The 22,171-nt window shown below is 48.6% G+C and overlaps 1 protein-coding gene across 1 annotated transcript; it reads left to right on the top strand.

Moving 5' to 3' along the window:
- The first annotated feature begins 9,620 nt into the window (after positions 1-9,620).
- Positions 9,621-10,061, top strand: LOC126491946 (proteasome maturation protein-like). The gene has a single exon (XM_050127959.1). The coding sequence runs from the start codon at positions 9,621-9,623 to the stop codon at positions 10,044-10,046; it is 426 nt and encodes a 141-aa protein (XP_049983916.1). The 3' UTR covers positions 10,047-10,061.
- Positions 10,062-22,171: the final 12,110 nt, after the last annotated feature.

The following is a 22,171-nucleotide window of genomic DNA, read 5'->3' as shown; positions in this document are numbered from 1 at the left end:
CACACACACACTCTCTCTTTCTCTCTCTCTCACACACACTCTCTTTCTCTCTCTCACACACACACTCTCTTTCTCTCTCTCTCACACACTCTCTTTCTCTCTCTCTCACACACACTCTCTCACACACTCTCACACACACTCGCACATACCACATACTCTCTCTTTCTCTCTCTCTCACACTCTCTCTCTCTCTCTCTCTCTCTCTCTCTCACACACACACACACACACACACACACACACACACCTCTGTTCTCTTTCTGTCCTTCTTTACCTCCCTCCCTTCTGTCTCCCAGCAACCGCAGATTGACTTCTCACCCCTTCAGTACAGCCTCCAGGCCAGGTATCATCCTTGCATCTCTGGCCCAGTCTGTATGCTCCTCACCCTGCAGGCCTTACACTCAACCCTGGGGCACCACAATGACTGAAAGTACAGCCACAGGCACAAACACTTTCTTCTTTTCCTAGTGGCAATCAGCTGGGGCAAGGAGTGTCTTGTTCTTAGACAGAGACCAGAACTAGGGCCAAGAGGCTAGATGGGACCTTTGGGCCACCAAGATTGTCCCTTAGGGCCTTGACACATGTCTCCAAGGAACAAGGGAGACTGGCTGGCTGGAGAGGAGTTGATGAATCTGGCTGAATCTGAGGATGATGTCACAACACTTTCTGCCTGCAAAGCTGCTATTTTGGCCCTCGAGACAGGTTGTGTCTAAAGGGAAATTGTGACAGCAGCAAAATCACCTTGCAGCTCACCCTCCCATTCCCAGAAGAGTGGCTTCAGCCTTTGCAGCACCATTAGATTGGATTCTCGTCAGGTCCTTTATGACTGCCAGCTGTGGTGGTCAGATAGGCCTCTGACCTTTGGGGAGAGGCCACCCACTGAATAGCTAATTCAAATGGTCTCACAATTGTCTCTGCATTCCCTGGCCTCAGAAGTGACTGAGGGAAGTGACTCAGCTGGCCAGAAGTCACCACAAGGTGACTCAAAGCATATGAGCTCTCAGAGGACCTTTACCCACAGGACAGTAAATCTAGGAGCCTGACTTTGGCCTTCTAGGCTCCTCTGCCAAACCTAACCTAAAATCTCTAGTAGACCTTCCATGCCTTGGGTTAGGAAGACACCCTGTAAACATGTATGCAGTTAGTGAATGGATAGAGACCTTCATGGAGTTCTGCTCCTTGTTTTGTGCCTCTCCCCTCCCCATAGCTATCATAGGTCATCTAGGACCAGAACCACAGACTGACTGTCTTTGAAGCCCTCACAGCTCCTTACCCAGAGCTCTCCTCAAAGTAATGTTAAACTAGAGTGAACACAGCGTCCTATGGTTTATGAGGTGTTTTAATATTAACTGTCTAATTTAATTCTACAATAATGCTGGGGGGATACATATTATCCTGTTTTATAGCAAGAGAATTCAAGGTTCATAGAGGTGAAGTCACTTGTCCCAAATCACGCTTGGAGCAAATAACAAATCTAGGAAATCTACCCAAGTTCTCTCAATCCAGACCCTAAATCTTTCCACTGTTGCTATTCATTATATAAGCATTAAGCATCTTCTTCACGCCAGATTCTCAGTTTCCTTCATGGCCACTTAAAGCCAGATAATACTACACTCTTGCACGCTTTCTTTCTGTAGTGTTTTTTGGTCTCGCCCTGTAGCCCAGGCAAGGCTGAAACACATTGCAGCCTCCCTGGCTTGACTGCTAAGAGCTGGGATGGTCAGTGTGAGTCTCTATGCTCTGCTTGATAGGCTTTTCTCTATAGATTGGGAGCTAGAGGTGCATTTATTAGCTGAAGACAGTACAGTAAACAAGAGACAGAGGTAGGACGGGAAATAAGAGATGGAGGTAGATTTAATCTAGATCTCTTGATCAAATCATTGGTCTTTCCCACTACAACATAAAACCCTTTGCAGGGATGTTCGGAAAAGGCTTGATAAATGCCAAGCCCTTTCCCATTTAATCTTTGTAAAATTCACTTCCTTCTTAGAAATGAAGGAATCAAAACTTTGAAAAGTCTAATGCCTGATGCCTCACTGGGATTTGAACTCCTGTCTCAGGCTGCAGAAGAGCAGCTTGGCTGTTCTAGCTTACTGATGCTCTCAGAAACACTCATGCATCCAGCAACCAGTTTACCAACTGGGTGTCTAGCCAGTGTTCGGGCAGATCTCATGGCACAGCAGGAAGAGAAGCTGTAATTGATGGGCTTCCAGAGCAGTGGCTGGCCCCTGGTCCACACTGATTCTGCCAAGCCCTCTGGACCTGATCGCGTTTCTGCTCCACTTTCTGACCAGTCATTCATGCCAAGGGATCCTCATATAATCACGTGACATTATCTTCCCCATTTGAAGCATATGGAGACCAGAGAGATCAGCAAGTTGTCCCTGGACACACAGCCTCACAGCGTATCAAAGAACTATCCGCTTAAGGGCCCTGCTGCTTTAGTGTTTGTGTGTGTGTGTGTGTGTGTGTGTGATCATCTCTCAGGCTGTTTGGGAAGAGAACTGTCACTAGGCTGCCACTAAGGAACACTGCAGCTGCCAGAGGGCCCCAGTAGTCAGGAGAGACATGTAAATACAGGATAAACTGCTGGGAGACAATTTGAACTGGTCGTCACTGAAGGAGTGGATGGGACAGCAACCGACTTAGGGAACACCCCAGGGCTTGGAGCCTTCATTTTCATTTCCATCCAGCTAAAGACTTCCCACCCTTCCTCTGGAAAACAACACCACAGCCACCCCCGCCCCCCAACAAAGAATAGCTGTAGCACTACTCGGCTCAGGACTCGCCCTGATTGCTTCCCACATTGATGGATGAATGTGGTTCCACAAATTGGAAAAATAACCAGGGTGCAGCTCCCAGACCCTGCTGCCTATGGGTGGAGGGGGCTTTTCTGGGTTAACCCAGGACCTGGGAGGAATCAGTCCTCTGCATACCAACCCAAAGAGGCAGCGGGAGAGGCTCCCAGCCTGGTGGGGGTGGATTTCGATTTCCTACAGGGTTTCTCTGTGTCACCTCTCATCACCATAATATTTACATCAAATGCAAAAGGCCTCCTCGGAATAGAACCCTGAGGTTGTAAATGCCAACTCTAAGAATGTCAGCAAAAGGAAAAGATCAGGTTCCTTCAACAGCAGCCTCCCCCTCCTCCAGGCAATGCCTGCTGCAACCCCGAGGGCAGGCAACACAGGCTCCCAGAGCTTCCCTGAACCTCACCCCAAATCTGGAAAGGTTGGGGGGACACCCAGGGTACCCAAGGACATTCATCTCTGATTCAGCAACACCAGGCAACTTCATCTCTTCCACCTGACTTCACACAACGTCTGAGGAAATGAGTCCACGTACATTCTCCATTCAGGCTGGGTGGTGGATTTAATTTCAGCACTTCGGAGGCAGAGGCCGGGGGATTTCTATGAGTTCAAGGCCAATCTGGTCTATAGAGTGAGTTCCAGGACAGGCACCAAAGCTACCTGGAGAAACCCTGTCTTGCTCGAAAAACAAAAACAAACAAACAAAAGATATATATATATATATCTTCTCCACTCAGCAAGGGAGGCCAAGCTATCTCACGGACAGATAGACAGCTCAGCTGCCCAGTGATCAGGCTGCAGTGTGCTCTGCAACCCTTTGGCGGAGTTCTCTCTGTACCCTGTTTCTCACGCCCATCATCCTGTCCCTCTTGGGGCCCCTGGAGCTTTTCAGAGACCACTCACTTATCAAACATTTATTGAGCAATTATTAAGCACCAGGCCCCGGGTGTACCGTGGCGAACAAACAAGGTTTCTTCCCTGAAGGAACTTCTGTTCTAGCTACAAGACAGCCGATGATTAAGGTGAAGAATGAACAATTTTAATTGCTGTGAAGAAAATAAATTGGGATGAAAGGAGGGAGGCCATTGGTGGTGCCGAGGCAGTGGGGAAAGGGCCTCTCTGAGGAGGCAGCGTTTGACCTGAAAAATAAGAAGCTGCCCCATAGAGATTTGGAGGGAAAGTGCCCAGAGCAGCAGTGCAGTGAGGGCAAGAGGCTTGGGAAGAGAACATGTGTGCTTTGGATCTGAAAGGAGGCGCCAGCCCTGCGGAAGGGGTGGTAGAGTAGGAGGGGCTGAGGTTAGAGAGATGCATGGGCTTGCTGAATGGAAAGGAAAAGGGATTCTTATTAAGGGCATGGGGAGCTGAGTGAGTGATGTAAGCAGAGAATGGTGCTCTCTGACTTACATTTAAAACTTTTGCAAAGATTAAAAACAAAACAATGGCGACAAAAGCCTCCACAATTTGGTTCAGGACTGGCTTTGTGGTTTCTTCACCGTGTAAGCTTCATTATATTAAACTTCAGTTCCCTTAAGAACTTTTGGGGTGGGCTGGAGAGATGGCTCAGATGTTAAGAGCATTGCCTGCTCCTCTAAAGGTCCTGAGTTCAAATCCCAGCAACCACATGGTGGCTCACAACCATCTGTAATGAGGTCTGGTGTCCTCTTCTGGCCTGCAGGTGTACACACAGACAGAATATTGTATACATAATAAGTATTTTTTTTTAAAAAAAAAGAACTTTTGGGGCTGTGAGGGTGTGTGTGTGTATGGGGGGGAGATGGCTCTGTGGTTAGGAATGCTTGCTGCTCTTCCAGGGAACCTGAGTTCAGTTCCCAGCACCCTCAGCAGGTGGCTCACAACTGACTGGAACTCCAACTCTCTCTTCTGGCTTCCACGAACAACACCACACATATTAAATAAAAAATAAATGCTTATTTTAAGGAAAGAGTGTGTGGATAATATGAGTTTGTTTTTATAGGGTAACTAAGGCAGGGCCTGTCATCTGCTGGTGTATAGTCAGTGTCTCATTTTGACCTGGTCTTCTTTCACTAGGTTCCAGCCTAGGCCCTACTTCTCCCTAGCTCCCACATCACTCACTCGGGACATCCCCGGACCCAGCTGGGATCCTAGAACAGAGTGGTGGTGGGGCTCCATCTACTGGCATCAGGACCAGCTAAGGTGGCCCTAGGATTCCTCTCGCCCAGGGCCCCATTATTTGATGTGCTACTCTCTGGAAATCAAAACTCAGAGCCTAGATTAGATTGCTCGAAGGACCGTGTGCTGCTGGATTGACTGGACACATTTGCATTCGGACACACTCTTTATCCATGTCATTGGCTGCTGCAAAAGGGTGGGTCCCGTGTGCAAGGGAAAGGCTGTCATTCACGGAGGTCATACTTCTCCACACTCATGGGTATTCATCTCCAAATGCTTTGCACATGACCCTTGACCCAAGAAGTTGCCTAGGGAAGGATTGGGAGAACAAAGGAGCTTGAAATAACTGAAGGGAGAGGTTGGGGGAGGGAGTCAGGAAATGTGGGCAAGGCTAAGAGCCAGCATGTGTTCCCCACTTTTCCCTCCTGGGTCAGGCTCATACTGCAGCCAATTCCAAAGTTGGAAGAGGTGGCCGTGCCCAGGGAAGAATCTGTCAACCAGCTGCCTGGGTGTCCGCATATCCACATGACTGGCTTCTAGGAGCAGGATGCTTTTTCTACATCCCTCCTTGTGTGGGACTCCATAGAAAGGATGTGATAAGGTTGATTAATTGCTCTTAAAAAGTTCTTTGGAAGGAAGAGAGCCACGGGGTCGGGGGGCAGAGGAGCATCCCCGCAGTGGTGGCAGTGAAGTCTTGCCAGTTGCAATGGGGGCTGCAAAGGGCAAGGTGCGGGCGGTGGCAGCCAGGCACAGGAAAGCGGCAGGCGGCATCAAGAAAGGACATGGGAGAGGCCTCTTGAATAGCTACAGAAATGCCTCTGCTCCTGACTGCTCCCCAAAGGAACAATAGAGTTTGGTTATCCGGGGTGGGAAGTGCTAAATGCTTGGCCCTGTGCTTGACAGAGGGGGACAAAGAAACACAGCCTCAGCATGCTCTTCTCCCTTCCCAGATGCGAGCCCCAGAAGACCCTGTTTCCTCATTCTTGGGGGACCTATGAGGGACCCTTTTCCACATCCAGCTTCTAAAGAGCTTCTAGAACCCTAACGAAGTACCCGGGTAAGTCTCAAATTTTAGGAGTATCTTTCCCTGCCCTCAGCATCTCCTCTGGACCCAGAGGCCTGCCACAGACCAGGTATCTGGAAACTGGCAGACAACCTTTGGCACCCTAGGAACCCAAGGACACTGGCCAAGGTCCTGAAATGTCCTACCTCTTCCCTCACAGCCTGTGTGCACGCTCCTCTCACCATCCTACCTGTCCACCCCAACTCCGCATTCAAGGCTTGCTCCTGCCTGGAACCATCTCAGTCTAAGGGTCGTCAAAGACTGATCCTAGAGAGCTCCAAGCCTCAAAGCAGCAGCCTCCGCCTCTCTTCCCGTCCTTACCACAGGCTCTGTCTGTTCTATTGGCCCCATCAAGGACAGCCCCCTGCAATCTGACCATGGCAGCAGCTGGCAGGGCCTGGGGCTGCACTTGACATCCTGAGCTAACCATATTCTCGAAGAGGAAGCAGGTTGGAAGTTCTGCATGCTTGCACACACCTGCACACACCATGCACACACTCAAGCTCTCAATGTCAGCCTGGAACACAGAAGTGGTTCTTAGATTTCATAAAAATCTCTGCTTGAGATGTCCCCGAGGAGGGGGGGGGGACAACATATACATATGCAACCTTCTGTAGGGGCTGGGATGGGGGTGGTTCTTCCCCTGGTTCCTGCCCTCAGCTGTAACCTTTCTCCAAGGAGTGGGACTCTTCTAAGAGACTCCGAGGCAGGTAGGGATTTGACCAAATCACAGCATATGCTTTTATAAACTTGGTCATTCTTAAAGATTATTTTTTGATTATTTGTAATGTGTGTGCATGCTCACTCATGCACAGGTCCCCAAAAAGCCCAGAAAAGGGTTTCATATCTCCCTGTTGTTGGAGTTACAGGCAACTGTGAGCTGCCTGATTTGGGTGCTAGGAATGAAACTCAGATCCTCTGCAAGAGCATTATTGTGCTTTTAACCACTGAGCCATCTCTCCCACCCTATTTTAACTGAGGGCTCTTCAGGAGCTGTGCCAGTGTGGCTAGGCCATGGTACAAAAGGGACTACAGTCATACTTAAGGCCACCTATAGCTGTCAATCTCAGGAACTAAGCACTTAGAAAAAAAAAGAAGTTTCTTTTTGTTTTGTTTTAAATTTGTTTAAATGTGTGTATGATCCTGCATGAATATATGTGCAGCAAGAGCCCTAAGAGGCAAGAAAAAGACATTTGATCCTCTAGAACTGGAATCTAAGGCTGTTGCAAGCACATATAGAAACCCTGGCCCTTTGCAAGAGATCTTTTGCATGCATTTAACTGTTGGGTCATATTTCCAGCCTAAGAACAGACCACTTGTGTCCCTTCCAAGCCCCCTGCCCTGTCTTGTCTTCTTGAACCAGGACAAGTACTCCCCAGCCCCAGCCCCAACCCCCGCCTTCTACCTGTCATCTCATACTCTGGCCAGGCGTATTTACAGTGTTCCCCAAGAGTGTAAACAGAGAAACAGGGCTGCTCCTGCTCCAGCCTTCCTCTAACTGCTTTGAATTCAATACACAGACTTGTAGACTATCCACATTAATGCCCTGGCATACAAGTCACACACATAGGTCAAGGCATACATCAGCCATGCAGGAGCATACTAAACCAGATATCATAAAAGCAGAGTGGAATTTCAGGAAGTACATGCATGGGCACACATTCCGATAATTACACAGCCCTGTAAAACATACACACAAACATGCAGGTTCTAACATGTAACTCTCCTTCCCCACCTCCCAGGGAACTTTCCCGATCAGCTGAGCTTTCCGCTACTCTCTGCAGCATGCCCCCACTCCTCCATGCCCCACTGCAGCTGGGTTTTTTTGTGACAGAATCATTCTTCCCCCTTTTCCCTCACCCAGTGCATTCCTGGTAGGCCTCTGGGTTCATTTCCCAGGGCTGCCATAACAAATTACCATGATTTAAAGGCAAAGGAATTTATTCACTGACAGTTCTAGAGGCCAGAACTCTGAAGTCGCGTCAGTATGGTGAGTTCCCTTCTGAGGGCTTTGGAGAAAACCCTGTGTCTTACACCTCTGAGTCTCAGGAAAGTTCTAGCTCTTGTCTAAGTGTGCGGGGGAGGGGGAGGCAGGGAACAGTCACTGAGGTCCACAACCTTCAGGAGTTCCTGAAGACTGCAATGCATGGTGTCCTCAGCTGATTGACTATATCCCAAGTCATACTTCTCTGGTCATGTGACACTGTTGTCACTCTGTATCTGTGACCAGATGTCCTTCGAGAAGCACACTGGTTGTTGGAGCAGTAGGCTGTCCCCTCATGCAGCAGTGATTTCATCTTAGGTTGATGGTGTTTGCAAAGGCTCAGCTTCTAAACAAGGTCGTGTTCACAGGTGTTAGGAGTCAGATGAACACATCCTTGGGGTGGGGGAAGCGGTTCAATCCCCAACAGACTCCAAGTCCTGGCCAGTTTTTCCTTTCTTCACTAGCCCTTTCCTGATCTGTCTCCCTAGACTGCCTGAGCTGTGACTCTGTGGTGTACTCGTGAATAACGGTACTTCATCTGCTCTAACTTGCTAGAGGCCATTAATTTCTAGATAGGGTTTTGATATGTGGCGTAGGCTAGCCTTAGGTTCATGAGCCTTCTCACTCTAGTGTCGTAGGGATGGGATTACAGGTGCAAGCTGCCACATTTGTTCTCTTTCCTATGCCTGCATCATACTCAATTTCTCCTTAATATCCGGTGCATAGGAACATGGTACATGTATGTGTGCCATTCTGATGCACAGGGACACCTGCACCCTATGTACATGTCAGACATATATATTCATGGACACAAGTAAACTTATACGCATGCGCATGCCAGTTCTTAAATGCAGTCTAGAGGGTTCCAAGTAACCAATCAGTGTTGGCTGACTTCCAAGAAAGCACAGCCCTTCACCAAGTGCTGTGGGGGAGGCAAGGAGGGGTCACCTGTGATCTCCTGCCTTCGAGAGGCTAATGAGCTAACTGGAAAACGAGACTAATACATGACAATAGCTCTTCAGAGTCCAGTTCTATGGTGTAAGCCACGAGGCGGGAGACTGGAGCTCTCACTGGCTGGGGCAGTCAGGGGATGCCCCAAGGAGTCAGAGAATAACATCCACCTTCCTGCCAGCCTCAGGCTGTGGGGACTAATGCAGAGCTCCAGTACCTTCTAGAAGGGTAGGGTTAAGCCCTATGATTGGTTCCATGAGCTGGCTGGCCCCTGGACCTTTAGATTGCTGTTCTTTGACCTTTCCCAAGGAGTGATAGGTGATAGGCTGGCAAAAAGTCTTTGTGATACCTCTGCTGGCAAAGCCTCCCCTGCCAGCTTCCAATGACAAAGAAATGGCTAATGGATGGGAAGAAAACTCCATAGATCCTTCCCACCCTCTGTGCTCTGATGTCATAACGTCTCTTAAGACGGTCTCCAAGGCCTCTAGCTCCCTGCTCTCAGAACCCCAGCAGTAGCGCTGTTCAGCCGAAGCAATGGGGACATTTGGGGTGGGGAGGGGTCCTAAGAATCATGCCCGTGAAGTATTGTACAATCTTGGGAGAGTGAGCAGCTTGGCCGGCTGACTGTAGCGGGTTTAGAGGTTTGTGCCGAGCGATTTCCAAGATGAATGCCAGAGGACTAGGGTCGCAGCTGAAGGACAGCATTCCAGTTACGGAGCTCTCAGCCAGCAGGCCCTTTGAGAGTCACGATCTTCTCCGGAAAGGGTTTTCTTGTGTGAAAAATGAACTTCTGCCCAGCCATCCTCTTGAATTATCAGAAAAAAAATTCCAGCTCAACCAAGACAAGATGAACTTTTCCACCCTGAGGAACATCCAGGGACTGTTTGCTCCCCTGAAGTTACAGATGGAATTCAAGGCGGTGCAGCAGGTTCAGCGTCTTCCATTCCTTCCAAGCTCAAACCTGTCGCTGGATATTCTGTGGGGCAATGATGAGACCATTGGTTTTGAGGATATTCTTAATGATCCATCACAGAGTGAGCTGATGGGCGAGCCACACCTGATGGTGGAACACATGCTGGTCTTGCTGTGATGCGGGTGCCGCGCAGGAACACAGAAGTGCACCTGTAGCTGCCTCCGCTACAGTCTGGCATACACAATATTAAAGTACTGACGAGACCGCTTGGTCACTTGGAAAAAAAAATCTTGGGAGCTCTGAAGCCAGATAGATTCCCACTCAAACATTAGTCCTTTTCTTGCTGTGTTTTCTTGACTAAGTACTTAACCCCTCTGAGCGTCCACTTCCTCAGCTGCAGTAACTTTAGTACTGTCCACAAGGCTCCCAGACTTCAGTGATTCTATTCAGCAAATAGAAGCTGCACATGACTGTCTAAATTCTCCGGCTCCAACTGCATTCACATGTCTAGCTGAAGTACAGCCAGAGCTCAGGATACCCACTCTCGACCCAAGCAGAAAAACCTCTTCTGCACACGAGCCACTCAGTGTGCGACAGCCTAAAACCCTTTCTCGGCTCTTGCCACAAAGCACAGCAGTGACCCCAAATCTCCCTGTGTGAATTTTGCTCCTCAATGGTGTTTGCTGACAGAACGTAAGGACTGGAAGGGGAAATGGGCAAACCTACCATAGTTAAGACTGACTCGTCTCATGGGCTGGATAGCGCTGTAGCTCTATGGATAGAGTGTTTGGCTAGCATGCAGAAGGCCCTGGCTGTGATCCAGAGCGACACATAAACCGGAAGTGGTGGTGCAAGCCTGTTGTGGAAGCAAGAGGATTAGAAGTTCAAGTTTATCGCTGGTTATGTACTGAGTTTGAGGTCAGTCTGGGCTATGTGAGACCTTGTCTCCAAAACAAAGCAAAACAGTCACCAGTCTTATGGACACTGGACTTCATTGGTTGGCCAGCAGGTGGCCGACGCGACAAGCACCATTTGCTTACCCACCTCAGGTCTTGGGGAGGGAGCAAGCTTTTTTGTTTGGTTTTGTTAGAATTAGTCATTTGAGCTGGGTGTGGTGGTGCATGCCTTTAAGCTTTTAATCCCAGCGTGCAGGAGGAAGAGGCAGGCAGATTTTTGTGGTCTTGAGGCCAGCCTGGTCTACAGAGTGAGTTCCAGGACATCTAGAGTCACTTAGTGAGACTCTGTCCCAAGAAAAAAGAAAAGAAAAAGAAGTAGCCATTTGTCCTCTAGGCTGAGGTATTGTCCTGAAGTGTCAGGGGAGGCTGTGACTGGGACACAGGAAGCCAGCGTGAGCCCTCTATCACCCTTCGTGTCCTCTCTAACCTTGAAACTGTCCATTTCCTCAGACTGGAAGCCTTGGGAGTTTTGAGAAATCCCTGAGAAGAGAGTGAAGTGCATAAGAAAGAGAAAAGAGTTTGGGCCAGAAACGGACCAAGCCCGACAATTCCAGCTGCAGACACCACCTTCTCGTCCCTGTCCCTACATGTGCTTCGTGCAAAGATTTTTCTAGAACTGAATGTGATGGGGTGCAACACGAATCCCAGAACTTTGGAGGCAGAGGCAAGAGTATTGACAGTTCTAAAGCAGGCTGGACTACACGGTGAGAGCCTGTCTCATGAAAGAGAGGGAAAGGGGTTGGAGTTGGCTCTGTTCACGAAGCAATAGCCTCTCAAGTGTCAAGGCCCACGTTTGATCCCTGGCGTCCATGAACAAATGCGGCGGCACACGTTTGGAATTGCAGCACCACTGGGGAGGTAGAAACAGACTAATCTCTGGACTCCATTAGCTGCCCACCCAACCTTCTCAGTGAGGTCCAGGATAATGACAGACTCTGTCTCAGTGGGTGAATGGCATTCTTTAAGATGACCCCAGGGTTGTCCCTTGCCCTCCACGCACACACAGGCAAACAGACACATGTACACACAGACACACAGGCAAACAGACACATGTACACACAGACACACACTCACAGACACACACGCACATGTATGCGTGCGCGCGCGTACACACACACACACACAGACACACATACACATCCCTGGAAAGGAGAGGACAGAGAGGAGGACCACCTGTAGGGAGAAGGACAGGACAAGCCTGGGGCTGGCAAGGTCAGGTGTTTCCCTTGAAGCTTCCATGACAAGGTTTCGGGAAATTATTCCCTTAGGACACTTTGGTGACTCACTGAGAAACAGCTCAACCACCTAAAACTGAAGCCAGCAGAGAGAAGAGGGATAGACAGCGACCAGATCCTGAGAGACTCTCTGTTTCTGCTTGCTTTGCCAAGTGAAACAAGGGACCACCCTCCCACAGAGGTCAGAGGGCAATATGATCCAGCTCAGGGAGGGCTGGGAATGGAAGAAAGGAGAGAACGACCCTGCTGGAGGGCTTGCCAGCCAGCCAGGCGACCTCCGTGGAGAGCAAAGGGCTAAAAGAAACCACAAGTGGGAAAGAGGGGCAGGTGGCAGGGCAACAGGAAGGGCGTAGAAGGTGCAGGAGAGCGGACATGGAACCAAAGCCGGAGACTCAGAAACCCAGGGTCCCTCAGCCATGCCCTCCCGGCAGGCCAGTGTGAGACGGTAGCTTGGCTCAGACTTCCTAAGCTCTTAAGCTGTTGTATGTTGCCACTTAATTCACACCGACCCAAGCAGACGACCACAGATCCTGAGGACTGGGGACTCCAAAATGGACACTCCTTGCACCCACAAGCTTAGCTAGCTGAAGTCCTAGGAGAGCTTTGCCCCAGGGTCTCCTACAACTTCGGGAGCATGGGAACCCTCTTTCTAGATTCTCTCTCAGGAGCCAGACCCTGGTTCACAGAGAGGCCAACTAGGGCAGCTGGAGGCAGGCCTGCTGTTTTCTCTCCTCTCTCTCTTTTCCTGGCCCCAGGGAGCTGTGCTCTTGAGGCTGCAGGGCCCTGTGGAGCTCCTGTGAAACCCCATTTCCTGTTCTTTCAATGACCAAGTCCCTCCCCTCAGACTCTCTGACTTTCGTCCCATATTGGGGAGCGGGGGAGCGTTTCTAGGCCAGAACTCCTAGCCACCAGGATCACAGAAGCCTGCTGGCCCTGCAGCTCCAAGCAGGCAGAAACGCTAATTGGCATTAACAGAGACCAGGCCTGCAGCTCACAAAAGATTCCCTCTTCCTGACCAGAGCCTGCCTGGGGCGCAGCCAGCCTGCTGGCTTCTGGTGTCTGCTGGTAAGGGGAGGGGGGCGTTGAGGAGGAAGGGGGCAAGAGTGGGGTGACCCACTGCAGCTGCCCTAACCCGAGGCTCTTCTTGCCCAGCAAGAGGCTGGCCCTCTTTCCTGGCCCTCATCACAGCTTCTCTGGTAGTTCAGAGCACATTAAAGACTGTCTCCTCAAAGCCTGCCCTGTATGCTTTTTTTAATCTAATCTCACTTGGAACAGAAAGGCCCTGAAATCAAACTGCCTGTGCCTTCCTATGTGTGACCTGCAAGAGAAAAAATTGCTGCCTCTGTCTTTGGAACTGTGCTACCTACCTGGCTGGGGTGCTGGGCAGAAAAAGCTGTCCATGGCGGTCTGCCCCTGGCATGCAGCAGGCACCCGTACACTACACTTGTGACGGTTGCTTCTTGTGCTCCATCCTCTCTATTATAGAAAGGTCTTGTTCTAAGCAGACTCCTCAGTGAAGTTTGCTGACGAGATATAAGAAAGGGAAGGAGGAAAAGGCAAACTTACCATAGTTTGGGCTGGGTAATGCTATAGCTCTGTCGGTGGAGTGTTTGCTGAGCATGCAGGAGGCCCTGGGTTTGATCCAGAGAGGCACAGAAACTGGAAGGGGTGGTGTAAACCTGTAATCTATGGACTAGGAAGGTGGGAGTAGAAGGGTCAGAAGCTCAAGGTCATCCCTGGCTACTTGTGGTGCTTGAGGTCAGCATGGGTTCGTGAGACCCTGTCTTAAAAACGAAACAAAGCAATCACCAAACTTTTGAGTAGACAGAAAAGGACGCCCATTTAACAGTCGCCTAACAGACCATTATTGCATAGGCGCTCTCCAACGCTTTTCTCTGAGTAAACTGTTTCCCAATTCCTATTGGTTCCCTTTAAGATGTAAGCAATCATCCTTTAGTGTGAATGAGTTATAAGCTTGATTGAGGGGAAAGATATGGTTTGAAAGCCTTTGAGCCTCGACAGGAAGAAGGGGTTTTTGATATGGAAAGCGCCAAAGGAATGCCAATTTTGCAGGAAGCCAGGCCTACAAAAATTGAGTGCAGAGGGCTGCAATTCCCTCAGCAACAGTTCGGATGTGACTGAACCTCATATTCAAGACTGCCTTTCCTTGTCTTGATCCTAGATCCTTTATGCCAAGGAGTATGGGACAAAAGCGATCATTGATTATCTACATCACAGGCCTGCACAGAAGGCACGGCTGTGTTTGTTCCTAGCTTCTCTTTCTCTTAGGATAAGAGCCATCCCTAAGCAATCTCAATCCAAAAGTGATTTCATTTGCTGTGGAAATATGAAGACCATCTCTTGCTGGTCTGAGGTTAAACACACAGGGAAATCTAAATGCAATTTTCCTGTTTGAGGAGCAGTTACAATATTTTTAAGCAACTGAAGCGTCAAAATTGCAAATGTGATGTACAGTTAGGCCTCCACCACAGGAACTACAACATCTGCAGTTTACACAACAGCGGGGCCTCCCGGTGGCTTCCCCCACCCCTGCCCCCAGCGCAGAACCTGCGAGTGTTTCACAAGTGAAGATGTTCTGGGAGACCTGGGCCCGTTTTATTGGTGCTTGGCTTTTGGCTGGGGCCATTTAAAGTAAATGTTACATGGGGAAAAGTAGGAGGAAAGATGTTACGCCAAGTGTCAGAGCCATAACACATTTTTAATGGCTTTATTTATCAACACTTACTGGCGTTTGCAGCTAACAAACTCTCTAGTCCATCCCCAATGAGCGTTTGCAGTAAATTTAAAGGACTTGTCTTGCCTTTGGCACAGAAAAGATGACCCAACCCAGATCCTTGTGTCATTTCGCAGAGATGATCGCTGGCAGAGACAGACTGAGGATACAGGCAGAGGGCACAGATACAGATGCCACCCACCAGACACACTTTGCCCTCAGCCATTCCCCAGTTGCTATTGTCTAAATGTTTGTTTCCCTCCCGTGGCTGTTCATACGTTGCTATGACAAATGCCCTGACCTGAAGCAACACTGGGGAGGAAGGTTTTTTTTTTTGACTTACAATCTCAAGTTCCAGTCCATCATTTCGGGGAAGTCAAGTCAGGCATTCACACAGCTGCCACATGGCATATGCAGCCAAGAGCAGAGGGTAACGAACGCACCCGTGCTGCCTGCTTGCCATTCTCATTGCACTTTCTCTGCCTTGTATAGTTCAGGACCTCCTGCCCACGGAATGGTGTCTGCCAAGGGGCTAGGTCCTTCTACACCAATCAACAGGACAACCCCCCGCCCCCAACAGACATGACTGCCCCCCAGCCAACTCTAAACAATTCCTCAATGAATCTTTCTTCCCAGGTGACTCTAGCTTGTGTCAAATCCTAACCAGAACTCCTCCAAAATTCATATGCTGAAAGTCAAGGGCTAAGAAACTAGATCAGGTGGTAGAGTGCTTGCCCAGAGTGCGCGAAGACCCAGGTTCAATCCTTAGCCCTGCCAGGGAGGTAGAGACAGGGGGTGGAGCAGAAGTTTCAAGGAAATTCTCAACTACAGAGGGAGTTCCATGCCAATCTGGGCTACACGAGACTTTGTCTCAAAAACAAAGCAAACAAACAACAATAACGACAACAAAAATATATGCAGTAGCGTCTAGAGGTGGGATTTTTTTTTCTGTTTTTTTGAGATAGGGTTTCTCTGTAGCTTTGGAGCCTGTCCTGGAACTAGCTCTCAAACTCACAGAGATCCGTCTGTCTCTGCCTCCCTAGTGCTGGGATAAAAAGCATGTGCCACACTGCCTGGCTAGAGGTGGGGGTCTTTGGGGGTAATTAGATCACAAGGGTTCAGCCCTCTTGAATGGGAGTGGTGTCCCTTAAAAGAGGCTCCCGAGAGCTTCTTTGCCCTTCTTCCATGTGAGGACAGTGAAAAGATGTATTTAAGAACCATGAACACAGACCCTGGCAAAAGGAATATAATGGAGGTACTGAATTTATCAACATCTTAATCTCGCTCTTGCCATTTTGCAGTATCGTGAAGAATCTATTTTGTTGTGTTTAGCCTCTTGGGTTGTGGTTATGGTTTTGTTATAGCAACCCAAGCGCACTAACACACTAGCAGCTTCCTTCGTTTCCTTTAGACCTCACAAAATGCACTTGTGGCAGAGGTGCAGGCATGGCTCTGAAGACCCTGGCACCACACAGGGCTCTGCCCACCACAGCCACCATCCCCATCACTCACAGACACCTAGCAGAAGATGCACTGGCCTGAGGCCTCCTCTGGTGCCTAGTGAGAGGAAAAAGCCAAGTTGAGACAATCAGAAGTTAGACCTTCTCTTGAGAGATCTCATCACTCAAACACAAGAAGAATGGGATCCTTAAAGGGGCTTTGCTGCCCTGTGGGCAAGCCCCTTTTTCCTGAGGATGACACCCCAGTACTGTGTAGGAATAGTTTCTTCACCTCTTTCAGTACTGGATTCTGACTTAGGGTTCCAATCCAAGGCCAGTCAGTTGATAGTTGTTGTTGTTGTTTTGTTTGTTTGATACAATCTTCATTGTAGACCAGGCAGGCTGTAAACCTGCAATCTCACCCTAGCCTTCTGACCTGGGATTCTAGGTCTGTACCACCAGACTGGACTCAGTTGGCAGATTTTACCCCTGGACCGCCATGCTGGGCTCGGCACGGGGACTAAACTAACTGACTCTTTCTGGTTGGGTTACTGTAACGAAGACCCACACAGCAGCACTTTAAGCAAGATAAAGTTAATGTTTTTCTCCCAGGAGTTTGTGGTAGCTTTGCCCTACACAAGTCTGAGGAGCTCAGGCGCCTTCAGCTTTGTGACTCACCTCATATGTGAATGAGCTCACCTTGTTCCACACAGCCACACTGCAGCCGGAGAGAGACTGGCAGGAAAGAGAAACACAAGAGTGGGCGTGTCCACTAGCCAGGACTTCCGCCTATACCATACCTAGCTGCAGATAAGGGCCATAGCACCATGAAAATATCTTCCCCCCCCCCATGAAATAAGAGGGAAAGGGTGACTGGGAGCCAGGCCATCAGGTGAGATGACAGAGTTTGCTCAACAAGGGCGTTCACACTGTGGGAAGAGGGGACGAGACAGCGGAGAATCACTGCGATTCACAGAGTGAATCGCACTGACAGCCAGCTCTACCTGCGGCTCTTCCTGTGTGGGCCAGAACTGTTCTGTTCTGGCTTGAATGTGAGAAGCTTCCTAAAAGCCTCTCAAAGCTTGTGTCAAGCTGGTGGGGCTGTTTGGAGAGGGCGTGGGACCTTTAAGGGGTAGAGCCTCACCAGAGGAAGTGGGTCACAGGGACAGGCCTTGAGGTTTTATAGCCAGCCCAACTTTCTGTCCTGTCTGTTTTCTGATCCACCTCGTTGTGAGCAAGTAGCCTCAAGGTCCTGCTGTCACAGCCAAAATGGGATGAACTGTCCTTTCAAACCATGAGCAAAACAAACCCTTCCTCCACTAAGTTGCTTCCTCTCAGGTGTTTGGTGAACTGCACTGAGAAATACAAAGGGCTTGGTCTTCTTTCTTTACATAGGTGTGATTTGGACTTCTGCTGCCTGAACTAAAGAGTTCTGCTGAATTCATAGCATAGGCCATCAGATAAATGGCTGTAAGAAAGAAGAGGGCCCAGAGAAAGGTCACAGTGGGTAATGTGCTTCCCTGGCAACCATGAGGACTGGTGTTTGGATCCACCTATGAAGACAAAGGGCACAGCAGACAACTGTAATCCCAACATTAGAGGTGGAATCCTTGGGTCAAGTTGGTTAGCCAGGCGAACTGAAAGAGCAAGCTCTGGGCTTAGCTTAGAAACCCTGCCTCAGGTCTAGGGAGCTGGTTCAGTAGCTCGTGCACTTACTGCTTTTGCTGAAGACTGGAACTGGGTCCCAACACCCACATCAAATGGCTCACAGCTGTCACATCCAATACCTTTTGACTTCCAAGGGCACCACACACACACGGTATACATACACACATACATGCAGGCATATACATATAAATTTAAAAAATTAAAGAGAAATTTCCCTCAATATACAGCATGAAAAGCAGTTGAGGAAGACCCTTGACATTAACCTCAGGGACACACACAGCAGACATGCATATACGCACTCATGCATACCACATACATATACACATGCAAAAAGGGAAAATGGGGGCAAAAATACCATAAAGAGGAAGACAGAGTCATGGGGAAATGGCAAGCTGAGGAAATAGCAAGCAGAAAAGCAGAATCCTCAGACAGATATGTACCCAGAGTCAGTGGGTAGCAATGGGGAGGAAGCAAAGGCACAAGGAAGCTGAGTGACCTGAGCTGCTGCGTCTGCCTGCAAAGGTCCTTCCTCCAAGCCATTCTGAGGTTCTAAATGACATCTCATGCAGTGACAGTCTAAAGGAAACTGGATCACTGTTCAAAACATTCTCTGTCCCTCCTTTGGTGTCCTCTCTAAACGTGGGTGGAATATGGCTCCCCTGGTGTCAGACTTGGCCATGTGTTAAGTTTTAGCCAATAAAATGGAAGGAAATCATTAAGAACCACTGTTGGCCAGCCATGGTGGCATAAATGTTTAATCCCAGTACTCTGGAGGCGGAAGAAGATGGATCTCTGTGAGTTCATAGCTAGCCTGGTCTACATAGCAAGTTCCAGCCCAACCAGGGCTACACAGTGAGGCCATCTCTCAAAACAAACAAATAACAACCAAAACAAACAAACAAAAAACACTGTGACTAGTCCTGGTAGATATACCAATAGGGAAACTGTAAAAAGAGGATGAGGCAGGAGATCATGAATTCAAGTTTGGCCTACGTATTCCAACTGAGCACTATAATCCCAGCACTCAGGAGGCTGACCCTGGAGGATTGCTTCAGGTTCTAGACTAGCTAGGGCTGGCGAGACAGCCCAGCAGGGAAAGGTGCCTGCTACCAACCTTGACTATCTGAATTTGACCCCAGCATCCACATGGTGGACAAAGAAAACCAACTCCTGGAAATTGTCCTCTGACCTCCATACTCCATAGGCATGCTGGGACATGTGTACACCCCGCCACACACACACACACACACACACACACACACACACACACACACACACACACACACATTTGCGCGCAAAATAAATACACAAATATTAAAAGTAATAAAAGTTATAAAGTACCAATGTTTTCTCCTTTTGCCTGGGTTTCAAAGTGAAGAAAATCTGGAGCAGAGTTGCTGCTGACCCCAGAGAAACGCACAGAGGAGATGTAACCTTGTCAAAGGGATCTGAGGCAGGGGGATCTTTTGCTACCACAGCATAAACTCGCCTAAGCTGACAGGTGCAGCATCTTCACAGCCCGCACGTCCTGTGGATCCTGCTCATTCCGGAACTGTGCTGTTCGCCTTTCAGAGTTTCCAGAAGCACATCTCCACACACTATGTCCTCAACTGTCCTTGCAAGCCACAGGGCCTAGCCCTTGAACGATCACGTTGACGTGTTGGAGAGTTCTATCCCCTAACCTGGAAGTGACAGCCCTGGTACGGCCTGATGGAGTAGCTCTTTTACCAAGACCCTTTCCAGTTCTGCTGCCCAGCACTGTAGCACCAAGAACATATGAAATCGGTGTGACTGTTGCAAAGTTGAGGAATCTCATGATTTTAAGTACAGTAATTTCATCTTATCAAGTTCCATAGTTGAATATATTCAGGATTTCTGTGGTAGATGTGATTTCTCAAACTTAAGGATATTTAGCTTCCAGAATATTCTGCATTATCAGTGATGGTAATTATGGAGGTGGTGATGGTGATAGTGGTGACACATAAAATATGCAAAGCGTTTTCTAAATTTGTTGCCTTTTAATTCACAATGTCCTACAAATGTTATCCCCATTATCTATACAGGGAGGCTAGAGATGACGAAGATGGAGAAATTCTGCAAATTACAGTGTTAGAAACTTCTGGTACCCTTTCTTGAAGCTTTTTTTCCTCTGTTGATTCTCTCTGTTGCCACCTGCTAAGTGGCAGACATCCAGACCACAGTGGACGCTCACCTCCATGATGGGTGCTGGGAATTAATTAGAGACTAAGTAAATGAATAGAAGAATGCATAGTTGAATGAATGGGTGGATGACAGACAAATGGAGAAGTAGGTTTATAGAAAGGTAAATGGATGGGTGCATGGGTAGATGACGAATGGATGGGTTTCCTCTGTGTGGATGGAAGGGGAGACAGATGAATGAAATTCTTGGGGCCTAAAGGGAAAAGATAAAGATATTTTCTCAAGTCTAGAAAATACACAAAACTTGCCTAATCCTTTGCCACCTAGAGTGCCCTACACTCGGCTAATTGGCTAACCCTGTCTGCTCAGGTCTTTCACTCTTTCCTCTCAGCTAACAACAGATTGCTTTATCCACAACGGTGTTTGTTCCAGGTTCATTCCACTTCTCCAGGCCCCAGAGATGGACAGTACCCCCTTCACTGGTCTTGTGTTTGTGTGTGTGGGGGGGGGGGGTAGATAACACACAGATCAGTTGGTAAAGTGCCTGGGCTATATAACTCTCCAATACATGATTACTAAAACTCTTTTTTAATCTCTATAGTTTAGGATAGTTGCCTGAGGAAATCAAAAGCCCACTAAACATGCCATGTTGTGATTATGGTCTTTAGCCCCTTTTCATTAGTAGTGGAATCTGCAATAATACAATAACCTTTATTTTATTATGCAGCCCTTGGAAATTGAGGGTTTCATCCATGTCAATTAATTTCTTCGCAGCCCACGTTGGCAGTGACAATCAGAATGTCAAAGTGTCTCTGAGGAATCCTAGGAAATCTGAGGCACTTTACAAAGAGCCCGCCCTGGGTGAGAGACCAGCCGGAATGAATCGTTAATATACTTCACTAGAAGGGGACTCTTCCAAAATGCTAATCCAATCAACCCACAAGACAAACTTCAGACTTCTTGTTCAGTGATCACACAGACAACCTTAAGGTTGGGGCTCTCCTCTGGTGAGTCCAGAGGCTCTGTTCCTCAAAGCAGGGAGGAGTCACAGCCCCAGTATGTCACAGCTGCTGAAAGTGGGGCCTGTGGGGCCCGTAGGTACCTCCCGTCACAACCAGCCAGGACAACACAGACTGACTGCAGCCACCTGGGCTCTCCAAGGAGCCCTCACATCTTTGGAGAAGGCACATGAGGGAGAAATGAGCTGTTTGAAGAAATAAGTAACTGCCCAAACCCAGCATTTGCTCCAGAGAGTACCTCAAAGGGTCCTCAGCCATCCCTTGATCCCTGCATTCCTATCTGAATCTTTATTAACAGATAAGACATGCTTGAAAAATATAAACTATCAATCTTCGCCACAGAGACAAAGAACTAGCCCAGGGCCAGCATCCTATCAAATCTCCAGCCACATCCTTTGCTCTGGGCTTTTCTCTTGCATGATCCTCTCCCTCTTCTGTCCCCTGAAAGTTCTTACTCATCCTACATGGCCCAGTTCATGGGTCACCCTCTGGGGAGAAATTCCAGGCATAAGTACTCTCCATCTCGTTAGGAGAAATTGGTTGATGAAGTAAGCTAAGGTTCCAAGTGCTCTTGTTCAGCTTTTTTTGTCTTGTTTTGTTTAGACTTATTGATGTGTATGGTGTTTTGTTCCCAAGCGTGTCTATATACCACATGCTAACTGGTGCCCAGGGAGGTCAGAAAAGAGTGTCAGATCCGCTGGAACTGGACTGATAGACAGTTACGAACTGCTGGGAATTGAACCCAGGTCCTCTGGAAGAGCAGCCACTGCTCTTAATCACCAAGCCATCTCTCTAGCTCCTTTGTTTGTGTTAATATTAGAATCATATCATATTGTGTTTTGGTTACACTTCCCTTCTGTCTGGAACACCCTTCCCCGCCCATAAGCAAGCTATTCCTGTTTGTCATTCTGGTCTCAGTTTAGAAGTCACTTCTGCCTTGCTTGACACATCCCCAGCTCAGACATGTGACTATGTGCGTCTATGGAGGGATGGTGCACCGGTGGGGTTTGACGTACATGACTGTGTTTGGCAACCCTGCCCTAGATGGTGTCTGACATCATCTATCCAGTGATTTCATAGATGACACCAGG

Source organism: Alexandromys fortis, unplaced genomic scaffold (assembly GCF_014885135.2).
Source record: "Alexandromys fortis isolate MF-2015 unplaced genomic scaffold, M_Fortis_MF-2015_v1.1 scaffold_283, whole genome shotgun sequence".
Taxonomy (NCBI): domain Eukaryota; kingdom Metazoa; phylum Chordata; class Mammalia; order Rodentia; family Cricetidae; genus Alexandromys; species Alexandromys fortis.
Note: the sequence above shows the minus strand (reverse complement) of the source record. Positions and strands in the feature narration are given on the sequence as shown.